The sequence below is a fragment of the Mustela lutreola genome, chromosome 13 (genome assembly GCF_030435805.1).
Source record: "Mustela lutreola isolate mMusLut2 chromosome 13, mMusLut2.pri, whole genome shotgun sequence".
Taxonomy (NCBI): Eukaryota; Metazoa; Chordata; class Mammalia; order Carnivora; family Mustelidae; genus Mustela; species Mustela lutreola.
The window spans coordinates 2,284,585-2,297,104 of NC_081302.1; the positions used below are offsets into that span (position 1 = coordinate 2,284,585).

Consider the following 12,520-nt stretch of genomic DNA (forward strand, 5'->3'; position numbering starts at 1 on the left):
TTTGACAGACAGAGATCGCAAGTAGGCAGAGAGGCAGGCAGAGAGAGAGGAGGAAGCAGGCTCCCCGCTGAGCAGAGAGCCCGATGCGGGGCTCGATCCCAGGACCCTGAGATCGTGACCTGAGCCGAAGGCAGAGGCTTAACACACTGAGCCACTCAGGCGCCCCCGAAATAATTTTTAAAAATTTAAAGTTAAAGGGCGCCTGGGTGGCTCAGTGGGTTAGGCCGCTGCCTTCGGCTCAGGTCATGATCTCAGAGTCCTGGGATCGAGTCCCGCATCGGGCTCTCTGCTCAGCGGAGAGCCTGCTTCCCTCTCTCTCTGCCTGCCTCTCCATCTACTTGTGATTTCTCTCTGCCAAATAAATAAATAAAATCTTTAAAAAAAAAAAAAAAAAAAAAAAAAAAATTTAAAGTTAAAAATAATTTTAAATTAAAAAAAAAAAATACTACTTGAGAGAACCAAGTAAAGATGAGCCAAAACCCCAAAGACAAATCTTCCAAGCGAGTTTTGTCTTTAGACATTAGCCTCCACTCCATAAATGACGCCAGTTATTTTTTCATTTTTTTTATGTTTTAAAGATTTTATTTATTTGACAGAGAGAGCGCATGAGCTGGGGGAAAGGCAGAGGGAGAAGCAGGCCCCCACCGAGCAAGGAGGCCGATGCAGGGCTCGATCCCAGGACACCAGGATCATGACCTGAGCCAAAGGCTGAAGGCGGCGGCTTAACCGACCGAGGCACCAGGTGCCCCTACGAAGCCATTTGCTTTAATTAGTGACAGTGTTATCTGACTCCTCAGAAACCGTGTTTGTTCCTCTATGCATGAGAACGCTGCTCCCTCCAGAAAGGCCAGAACCGAGCACCGCACATGTGTGGGTTTGCCACCGTGCCCCAGGGAAGCAGAGGACATGTTTCTGAGCCCCACGTTCTAGCATCAGTGATGCTTTGGTGTTGGATAGACTTTAGGGGCGTCTCGCTGGTGCAGTCGGCGGGGCGTCAGCCTCTTGGGTTCGGCTCGGGTCATGATCTCAGGGTCATGGGATCGAGCCCTGCATCAGGCTCCGTGCTCAGCGGGGAGCCTGAGATGCCCTCTCTCCCTCTCTCTCTGCCCCCCCACCATCTTGCAAATAAGTAAGTCCTTAAAAAACAGCAGGCTTTATTTGAGGGCAGTTTTAGGGAGGAGCGAAGATTTCCCACATTGTCCTGACCCTGCTCACACACAGCCTTCCCTGTTCATGCACGTGACGCACCAGAAATGGACATCTGTCCTAGCGGGTACACCTGTAGGGACACATCATTACCCCAAGTCTGTGGTTTGCACAAGCGTTCACGCTTGGTGCTGATTTTTCTGTGGGCTGGATAACTGTAATGATGCGTGTCACAGAGCTGCTTTACTGCCCTCAGACCTCCCCTGTGCCCCAGCGGCTCCAACCCCTCCCTCCTCACCCCTGGCAACCCATGATCTCTTATTGTCTGCATGGTTTTGCCTTTTCTGGAATGCCGTAGGGTTAGAGTCATACAGTGTGTGGTCTTTTCTGACTGGCTTTTTTCACTCAGTACACATTTAAGTGTATATGTGTGTTGAAGCCACCAGGTCCCACCGGGACCCAGGCAGGGGCAGAACCCCTTGGGGGCAGGGCATGCAGTCACCTTGCAGGAGTCTCTGGAGCCTGATAGGTCATTTCCTTTGAGAGCTGAGTAATACTCCCGCGTCTGGATGCAGCTCCCTCTCCTGTCCCCTGTCGCCGGTTGTGGCGGTGCCAAGCTTTGGGACAGACAGAGCCCAGGACCGGCTCGTCCCACCGGGTGCCGTCACCTGACCCTCCTCTTCTGGGTTCTCCTGCTCCTCAGATGTCACTGACACTCACAGCGTTTTTCTCGGTGTGATTGTCTCTCTGGGGGGAGTTGCCCGGGACTCCTCTGCCGGCGGAAGGCCGACCGCTCAGCTCTGCGCTTCCCGGGAGGAAGCATCGGGTTTGATTGGCGACGCCCCCCCTCCTGTGCTGAAACCGGCCTCGCCTCGCGCCGGGACCTCCCTCTCGGGCCTGTTTTAGATAAAGGTGTTGGGGTTCCTTCGGGCCTCCTGGGAGAGGAGGAGCAGGAGGGCACGTGCCCGAAGGAGCCGCGTCTTCGGGATGTCGTGGCCGGGCCACGTGGCTTTGCCAGTCGTGGCTTCCCGGCCCTGACCGTCATTGCTCTTGGCAGCTGCGACAGACAAGCGGCACGCCGGCGACTTTGCCCTGTGGAAGGCGGCCAGGCCGCAGGAGGTGTTCTGGGCGTCCCCCTGGGGAAACGGAAGACCTGGCTGGCACATAGAGTGTTCCACCCTCTCCAGGTGAGGTTGTGTCCTGGGCGGGCTCGCACTACCGCGCGTGGCCAGCAGAGGGGGCGGGTGAGAGCAGCAGCCGCCGGGCGGGGGGGGGGGGGGGGGGCTCTTTCTCTTTTTTTTTCATCGAGTTTTTAATTGTACTTCCAGCGTAGTTAAGTACAGCATTACGTCAGCTTCATGTGTCAGCGTAGGGGTTCAGCCGCGCTCCACGCTCCCCCGCACCATCGTGCTGTGCTCTGGACCCCACCCCTGTGCCCGCGCCCCCCCACTCCCCTCCCCTCTGGGGCCCATCAGCGTGTTTCCTGTACTTAAGAGTCTGTTTCTTTTCTTTCTTTTTTTTTTTTTCTTAATTTTAAGATTTTATTTATTTATTTGACAGAGAGACACAGCGAGAGAGGGAGCACAGCAGGGGGTAGGAGAGGGGGAAGCAGGCGTCCCACCGAGCAGGGAGCCCGATGCGGGGCTGGATCCCAGGACCCGGGGATCACGACCTGAGCCGAAGGCAGACGCTCAGTGACTGAGCCACCCGGGCGCCCCTAAGAGTCTGTTCTTGATTTGCCTCTTTTTTCCCCTTTGTTCATTTTGTTTCTTAAGTTTCACGTGTGCGTGAAGCCACACGGTGTTTGTCCTTCTCTGACTCGTCTCCGCGCGACGCTGACTCCGTCCTGCTGTTGCACGCGGAAGACGTCATCACGTTCATGGCTGAGCACGCTTCCGTTTGACACATGTCACCTGTGTTATCCCGTCGTCTCTCGGTGGCCACGGGCTGCTTCCACAGTTGGGCTGTTGTAAATAATGCTGCCGTGAATGGGGCGCGTGTGTCCCTCTGAATGACTGATTTGTGTGTTCTTCGGGTAAACACCCAAAAGTAAAACTGCTGGTCATAACGTAGCTCAATTCTCAGCTTTCTGAGGACCCTCCATGCTGTTTCCCGGAGTGGCCGCCCCAGCTTGCTCTCCCACCAGCAGTGCAGGAGGCTCCCCTTTCCCCGCATCCTCGCCAGCACTGTTCTCGTGGTTTGGGTTTTAGCCGTGCTGACAGGTGCGATCTGGTTTGGGTTCGCCTTTCCCTGATGCTGAGCGCCCTTTCACGTCTCGTGGCCCCTCTGAGTCTTCTTCGGAGAAGTGTCCGTTCGTGTCTTCTGCCCACTTTTCACTGGGACTCTTTGGTTTGGGGTGTTGAGTTGCGTCAGTTCTTTATGTATTTTGGACACTAACCCTTTGTTGGGTACGTGATTTGCCAGCATCTTCCCCTGTTCTGTAAGTCGTCTGCTGGTTTTGATGGTCGTGTCCTTTGCTGCGCAGAGACTTACTGCTCTGAAGAAGTCGTCCCAGGACGGGCACATGGGTGGCTCAGTGGATTAAAGCCGCTGCCTTTGGCTCAGGTCATGGTCTCAGGGTCCTGGGATTGAGTCCCGCGTCGGGCTCTCTGCTCAGCGGGGAGCCTGCTTCCCTTCCTCTCTCTCTCTCTCTGCCTGCCTCTCTGCCTACTTGTGATCTCTGTCTGTCAAATAAGTAAATAAAATCTTAAAAAAAAAAAAAAAAAAAAGAAAGAAAGAAAGAAAGAAAGAAAAAGAAGTCCCAGGAGCTCATTTTTGCTCGTTTCTCTTGCTTCAGGAGCCGTACCTAGAACGCGGTTGTCAGAAGCTATGCCAGGGGAATCCCTGCCTGTGTCTCTTCTAGATTTTAATGGATTCCTTTTTCACATTTAGCTCTTTCATCCATTTTTATTGTATTTTCGTGTGTGCTGGAAAAAGGTGATTGAGTTTCATTCTTCTGCATGTGGCTGTCCCGTTCTCCCAGCCCCATTCGTCGAAGAGACTTTCCTTTTCCCATTGTACATTCTTTCCTGCTTCGTCAAAGATTGGCCGTATAATTGTGGGATTATTTCTGGGTTTTCCATTGTGTTCCATTGATCTGTGATGTCTACTTAGGCCAGTACCATACTGTTTGGACCACTACAAGTAATTTAACTTGAAGTTTAGAGCTGTGATCCCTCCAGTTTTGTTTTCCTTTTTCAAAATTACTTTGGTTATTTTGGTCCTTTTGTGGTTCCATACAAATTTCAGGATTCTTTCTTCTTTATTGTTACTGTTTATTCTGTGAAAAGTGCTGCAGGTATTTTGATGGGGATTGCATTAATGCATTAAATGTGTAGATTGCTTGGGGTGATGTGAACACTTGAACAATATTCTTCCCCAGTCAATGAGCATCCAATGTCTTCCATTTCTTTGTGTCATTTTCCGTTTCTTTCATCGCTTTACAGTTTCCAAAGTGTAGGCCTTTCTTCTCTGTGGTTGGATTTATTCCTGTGTATCTTTTTATTTTTGGTGCAGTTGTAAATGGGATTATTTCTGCTGCTTCCTTATGAGTGAACAGAAATGCAACAGTTTTCTGAACATTGATTTGGCATACTGAGTTTCATTTATCTTTTTTAATAGTATTTTGGTGAAGTCTCTAGGGTTTTCTGTGTATGATACCATGTCATCTGCAAATAGAGTTTTGCTTCTTCTTTACCAGTTTGGCTTCTATTGTTTCTTCTGTTGTCTGATTGCAGATGCGGGGACATCCAGTCCTGAGTTGGGTAGAAGCGGTGAGAGTGGACATCCCTGTCTTGTCCCTGACCTTACGGGAGAGCACTCAGTGTTTCCCTACCGAGTAGGGAGTTAGGTGCAGGATTTTCATTTATGGTCTTTATTATTAATGAGGTGTGTTCCCTCTAGACCTGCTCTGTTGAGGGTTTTTATCCTGAATGGATGTTGTACTTTGTCAGATGCTTTTTCTGCATCTGTTGAAATGGGTATATTGTTCTTATCCGTTCTCTTGTTGATGTCCTGTATCACACTGGTTGTTTCGTGAATATTTAAACCGCCCTAGCAACCCAGGAATAGATATCATTTGGTTGTGGTGCATGATTTTTAGAATATATTGTTGGATTCAGTTTGCTAGGATTTTGTGGAGGACTTTCACATCCAGATGCATAAGAGAGACTGGGCCGTGGTTCTCTTTTTCAGTGGTGTCTTTGCGGCTTTTGGTATTGGGGTGATGCTGGCCTCACAGAGTGAATTTGGAGTTCCTCTTCTACTTACTGGAATGGTTTGACAAGAATATGTGTTAACTCTTCATTAAATGTTTGCTAGAATTCACCTGCAAAACCATCTGGTCCCAGACTTTAATTTGTTGGGAGTTGCTGTGTTTCCTCCGTTTCATACTATTAGTTACGGTGATCTTTCTGTTCTACTCAGAGAGTCCCCTTTAATATTTCTTTTTTTTTTTTTTCTTTTTTTTGGTCAGAGAGAGAGATTGAGAGAAAGAGGGAACATAAGCAGGGGGAGCAGCAGAGAGAGAGGGAAAGGGAGGGAAAAACAGGCTCCCCAATGAGCAAGGAGCCTGATGTGGGACTCAGTCCCAGGATCCCGGGATCGTGACCTGAGCCGAAGGCAGCCGACCAGCTGACTGAGGCACCCAGGCGTCCCTCTTTCAGCACTTTGACTATATCAAGCCATTCTCTTGCCTGCAAAGTTTCTGCTGAAAAATTCACTGATAGCCGTATGGGGTTTCCTTTGTGTGTAACTGTCTTCTTTTCTCTTGCTGCTTTTATTTATTTTAGAGAGGGAGACATTGTGTGAATTGGGGAGGGACAGTGGGAGAGAGTCCTCAAGCCGACTCCACACTGAGTGCAGAGCCTGATACGGGGCCTGCTCCCGTGACTGCGATCATGACCTGAGCCAAACCCAAGAGTCGGACTCTCAGCTGACTGAGCTACCCAGGCACGTGCCCCCACCCCCGTTTTTTTCTTTATCACTGTCTTTTGCTTTTTATTCACTGTGTATCTTGGTGCAGACCTTCTTGTATTGATTTTCTTGGGGGAAGTCTCTGTGCCTTCTATATCTGGATATCTGTTTCCTTCCCCAGATTGAGGAATTTTTTAGCTATTATTTCTTTAAATAAATCTTCTGCCCCTTTTTCTCTCTCTTATTCTGGGATCCCTATAACATGCATGTTTTATGCTTAATGGAGTCACTGAATTCCCAAAGTCTGTTCTCACTTTGCATATTTTTCTTTCCTCTCACCAGCTCAGCTTAATTACTTTCCATGATTCCTTCTTCCACGTCATTAATCAGCTCTTCTGCTTCTTCTAGCCTCCTATATATTCCATCCAGTGTAGTGGATTGGATTGGATTGGATTGGATTGTATGTATGTATGTATGTATGTATTTATTTATTTATTTTAAATACAGAGAAGCTTTTTCTTTTAAACAGTTTATTTATTTGGGGCACCTGGGTGGCTTAGTGGGTTAAGGCACTGTCTTTGGCTCAGGTCATGGTCTCAGGGTCCTGGGATCAAGCCCCACACGAGGCTCCCTGCTCAGTGGAGACCCTGCTTCCCCCTCTGTCTGTGCCTGCCTCTGCCTACTTGTGATCTCTCTCTGTCAAATAAATAAATGAAATCTTAAAAAAAAAAAAAAAGTTTATTTATTTGACAGCAGCGAGAAAGAGAGAGAGAGAGGAGCAGAGGGAAAGGGAGAAGTAGACTCCCCGCCAAGCAGGAAGCCCAATGCGGGGATCGATCTCAGGACCCTGGGATCATGACCTGGGCTAAAGGCAGGCACTCAACTGACTGAGCCACCCAGACACCCCCAGATGTCTCTTTAAGGGTGGAAACTCAGCTTCCTGACATCTTCCTGCCCCTCCCAGAGCTTAGCTGCTGATTTTTAAAATTGTGTGTGTTAAAGATTTATTTATTTTAGAGAGAAAGAGAGAGTGTGCGCAGTGGAAAGGGACGAGGGAGAGAGAGTTCCAAAAGACTCTTCAGTGAGCGCAGAACCTGGCCGTGGACTCGATCCCACAACCCTGAGATCCTGACCCAAGCTGAAACCAAGAGTCAGATGCTCAAACGATTGTACCACCCAGGCACCCCTAAAATTCCAGGCTTTTAAGTCTCGCTGGTTATAAGAACTCATGAAATTATCCTCTCTTTCATAGCCGAACGGTACGGGGGTAGATCTTTGCGTGGGCTCCCCAGCGTCACGGTATGGGGGTGGATCTTTGCGTGGGCTCCCCAGCGTGACGGTCTGCTTCTCGCCCTTCTCCCCGCCACCCCTCCCCCAGCCCCCTTCAGACTGCAGACAGCCAGGGCCCTTTTAGCTCCTGACCGTGTCTCTGCCCTTCCTACCCTCTTTGATGTGGTCTGTTCTCTCCCTTCAGCTGTGGAGTTTGTTCTGCGAGTCTCTGGGTCATTGTCTGGGTTATTTACACGGATATGAGTATTTTCCAGTTGTATCTGTGAGATGAGGCCAGCTTAGGGTCCTCCTACTCCACCATCTTCCCAGTCTCCCCGTGAACCATCCTCTTACCTGCTGCTTTCCCCGGAGATGGTCGTGCTTCACACCACTGAGCACCGCCCCAGCTTCCACTCTCCGGGCTCCTCAGTCTTCGGTCTGCCTACCTTCTGGCTCTTCTTCCACAGTCGCGTCACACACTGGAAATTCCCCTCCATAGACTGTTCCTCTGCTGCTTCCCGTGGATCTCCTGGGAGCCACATGCGCCTGTGCTTGAGCACGCTGCATGTGCTCTTCGGAACAGGTGCACCTTGCGTTACTGTGCTACAGTTTGTAGATGCTGCGGTTTTTACTGGTTGAGTTTTGTGGCGACCCTGTGGAAAGCAGGTCGGTTGTCATCACTAGCGTCAGCTCACTTTGGGTGTCTGTGTCACGTCTGTGTAATTCTCACAGTCTTTCGAGCGTTGTCATTATTAATGTATTTGGTCTGGTGATACATGATCTGTAGGATTGGATGTTACTGCTGTGCTTGGGGAACCGTGAGCCCCAAGCCGTGTTCGTGTGCCCAGTGTGAGATGTGAACTTAGTCGATCGATGTGTGTTTCCACCGCTCTACGCCTGGCTGTTCCCCATCTCTCTCCCTCTCCCGGGACCTCCCTATTCCCTGAGACACAACAGTATCAAAATTAGACCAATTCATAACCCTCCGGTGGCCTCTAAGTGTTCAAGTCAGTGGAAGTCACACGTCTCTGACTTTAAATCAGAAGCTAGAAATGACTAAGCTCAGCGGGGAAGGCATGTCGAAAGCCAGGACAGGCCAAAAGCTAGGCCTCTCGTGGCAAACAGTGAGCCACGTTGTGAAGGTAGCGCAAACGTTCTCGAAGGAAATGGAAAGTGCTCCTCCAGTGAAGACACAAACAGTAAGAAAGTGGAACAGCTTTACTACTTAGGTGGACAAAGTTTCAGTAATCTGGATAGGAGATGGAACCAGCCACGACATTCCCTTAAGCTTACGCTAACCCAGGGCAGGGTCCTGACTTTCTTCCATTCTGTGAGGGCAGAGGGCGGCGAGGAAGCCATAGAAGGAAAGTCTGAAGCTCGCAGAGGCCGGTGAGTGTGCTTTAAGGAACAAAGTCCTTCCTGTAACAGTGCAAGGTGGCACAGCCGGAACTGACGGAGAAGCTCTAGTAAGTTCTCCAGAAGGTCTCGCTGGGACAGTGAATGAGGGCGGCTACGCTAAACACCGGGTTTTCAGTGGAGACAGAACCCCGTTCTGTTGGAAGAAGATGGCATCTTGGTCCTCCGTGGCTGGGAAGAGGTCCGTGCCTGGCTTCAGAGCTTCAAAGGACAAACTACTCCCTTGTTTGGGGCTCACGCAGCCAGCTGGTGACTTTAAGTTGAAGCTGATGCTCACTTACCATTCCAAAAGTCCCGGGCCCTTAGGAATTACGGGAAATTGCTCTGCTCTGTAAATGGAACAGTAAAGCCTGGATGACTGTGCATCTGCCCACAACATTGTTTACTGAGACTTGTAAGCTGACCGTTGAGATCTGTTGCTCAGAACAGAAGATTCCTTCCAAAACCCGACAAGTAGCTCATTGACTGTGTACGTGGCCACCCCAGAGCTCTGATGGAGCTGGGCAGGACTAATAGTATGCTCACACCTGCTCATGTGTCCACTCTGCGGCCCAGGGAGCAAGGAGTAAACAGTACATTTTGTAAGGCTGTAGCCACCCCGGAAAGGGATTCCTCTGATGGATCTGGGGAAGTAAACTGAAAACCTTCTGGAAAGGATCTGCCAATCCAGATGCCACCGAGGACATTTGTGATTGATGGGAAGAGGTCAAATACCAACATAAGCAGAAGTCCAGTGACCCAGCCCTCTTGGTTGACTGCGAGGGTTCGAGACGCCAGCGGAGGGAGTCACTGCAGATGTGGTGGAAACAGCAGAAGAACCAGAATCAGAAGTGGGGCCTGAAGTCGGGACTGGATCAGGGCGCTCTCAGGACCAAACTTGAACAGTCAAGGAGTTGCTTCTTAGGGATGACAAAGAGCATGGTTTCTTGAGGAGGAATGTTCTGCTGGTGAAGATGCTACAAAGACTGTTGAAACAGCAGCGAAGGATTTAGAACAGACAGAAACCGAGTGACGCAGCCGTGGCAGGTTTGAGAGGACACACTCCTGTTTTGAAAGCACTTCTGTAGGTACAGCGCTGTCAGACAGCATCGCGTGAAACAAATCGTTCATGAACGGAAGAGTGCGGTGATGTGGCGGCTCTTCTGCTGTCTTTCTTTCAGAGTTTGCCGCAGCCACCGCCCTGGGCCAGCAGCTGTCACCATCAGGCAAGACCCTCCACCAGCCAAAAGGCTGCAGCAGTTCGCTGGAAGCTTGCAAGGTGGTTAGCATTTTCAAGCAGTGGAGTATCTTCTGATGAGCGCACGCACGTTGTCTCTCGGAGAATGCTACTGCGCACGTAACGGACTACAGTCTAGTGCGAGCGTAACTGCCACACGCGCTGGGCACCCAGAAGGTTCATCTGACTTACTGATTGTGGTGTTCGCATTGTCGGGGTGCAGGGGAACTGAGGCCGCCGGATGTCGCAGGCACTGCCCCGGGTCCTGGGAGCTGCCTGTAATGCTTCGCCCACCATGGTGGCTCGGCGGCGGGGTACGGTGCTGGCTGGGCAGACCATGGTGGGTTTCTAGGACCGACAGATGAGCACGTAGTTCCCAGGGTCTTGCTCTTAGAAATACCTGCAGTGAATAACCTTGTCCATTTATTTTCTGTTTGTGGAGGTGAGGGTTTTGGTATGTTCAGTAACCCGTGATTTTCATGTATCTGATGGGTTTCAGCTCCTGGCAGATGTTTGTTATAATGAGCGGTTTTCAAGATTAGAAACCCGTGGAAAATATAGTTAAGGTCAACATTTCCAACTACTGGCTCCACCCAGGCTTGAAGGTCAGCAAACCCAGTTCCCTCCAGTTGTCATTGTGTGTGGTGCTGTTTGCAGGCAGATTCTGAGTGTGCACGTGGGAAGGAGTAACTGTCCGGGGAGCGCGCTGGGCCCCCGGGGCTGGTCCCAGCCTGGTTTCTTGTCGGTGGATGGACGTTCTTCCCCTTCAGCTGGGTAGGAGGACCTCGTGCTCCGTGACCTGCCCACCCAAGTCATGTTGGTTCTACGGAGGAGTGAGGATGGGCGCCGTGTTTCCCCATCACCCTCGGCTGCTGCCCTCGCCTGTGCTGATGTCATCAGGACTCTTCTAGAAACACATCCTGGAAGTCCTGAGACGTCAGGAAACAGGGCCCAGCTTTGCATTGAAAAACCACACCCCACCCTCAGTCCTACTGTACACACTTACGTGTTTATAAATACTTTTGATTTAAGAGCAATGTGGGGCATATATTGGGCTGTAAAAAGATGTTTATTTATTTATGTATTTATGTATTTTTTTTTTTTTAAAGATTTTATTTATTTATTTGACAGAGAGAAATTACAAGTACACTGAGAGTCAGACAGAGAGAGAGAGAGAAGGAAGCAGGCTCCCTGCCGAGCAGAGAGCCCGATGCGGGACTCGATCCCAGGACCCTGAGATCATGACCTGAGCCGAAGGCAGCGGCTTAACCCACTGAGCCACCCAGGCGCCCTGTATTTATGTATTTTTAAAGATTTTATTTATTTGACAGAGAGAGAGACAATCAGAGAGGGAACACAAGCAGGGGGAGTGGGAGAGGGAGAAGCAGGCATCCCACTGAGCAGGGAGCCAGATGTGAGGCTCCATCCCAGGACCCTAGGATCGTGACCTGAGCCGCAGGCAGACGCTTAAGGACTAACCACCCAGGTGCCCCTTATATTGTAGATAGAAATAATTTCTCTACAGTAGGTAGAAAACATTTAATAAATCGCACATCTAATCTTACCACTAAAGGTTTTTGTTGAACTCTAACAAAAATAGACTTTTATTCCTTCTGGGTATTCTTTTATTTTACATCAGGTCTAACATACAACAATAGAGACTAATAGGGAAGCCTGGTGGCTCAGTCGGTTGAGTTTCTGCCTTCGGCTCAGGTCATGATCCCAGGATCCTGGGATCCAGCCCCACATCGGGCTCTCTGCTCCGCGGGGTGCCTGCTTCTCCTTCCTCTGCCTGCCTCGCTTCCTGCTTGTGATCTCTCTCCCTCTGACAAATGAAATCTAATTTTTTTTTTTTTTATTAAGAATAGAGACTAATATAATGAACACCACAGACACACAGTTTAGCTTTATTTTTCAGGTAACTTTATGCCCAATGTGAGGCTGGAACTCATGACCCCAGGATCAAGGGTCACAGACTAAGGCTGCCAGGCGCCCCCACTGTTTTGCTCTGTTAAGTCCTAATGCTGCCGGTTTTGTTTCAGAACTTCGTAAAAATGAAGCAGTCGTTACAAAGAGAAACAGACGAGGCCCTGTGCTCTCCTTCCTGGTCCTGGCCCTCTGGTCTTACGCTCCCTTCATGAGCCTGTGGCCAAGGATGAACGCTAGCAGCCTGGTGCGTTTCTGCCACCAGCGGCGTGGCCAGTGTGCACGTGGTCTCTCCAAAGCCAGGCCAGGGGAGAAGAGTCAGCAGGAAGGGACCTCAGGCTGCGGCATTTTCAAAATGTCTACTTTGGGGGCACGTGGCCGGGTCAGTTGGTAGATTCTGCGACTCTTGGTCTCAGGGTTGTGAGTTCAAGGCCCACGATGGGGTCAGAGTTTACGTAATTAAAAAAATAATAATAAACAATGAAATAAAATAAAGGAAATGCCTCTTTTTAACCATATTTAGAGAACTCACAAGTGTCTGCAGCTCCCCCAAGCTCGGTGCCCAGGGGCAGGCGGCGGCCTTGGGAGCTCCGCATCTGTTTGAGGGTCTCCTCAGGCCACGTTCTCCCTGTG

General features: G+C 50.1%; 1 protein-coding gene across 5 annotated transcripts in view; it reads left to right on the top strand.

Moving 5' to 3' along the window:
• Positions 1 to 12,520, top strand: part of CARS2 (cysteinyl-tRNA synthetase 2, mitochondrial) — a 38,151-nt gene that overhangs the window by 12,318 nt on the left and 13,313 nt on the right. For 4 of the 5 annotated variants that reach the window (XM_059143856.1, XM_059143857.1, XM_059143858.1 and 1 more), the window contains one exon: positions 2,204 to 2,333. The exons of the other annotated variant lie outside the window; for it this stretch is intronic. In XM_059143856.1, the coding sequence (XP_058999839.1) occupies positions 2,204 to 2,333 (130 nt within the window). The remainder of the gene's footprint in view (positions 1 to 2,203; positions 2,334 to 12,520) is intronic. 5 annotated transcript variants of the gene reach the window in all.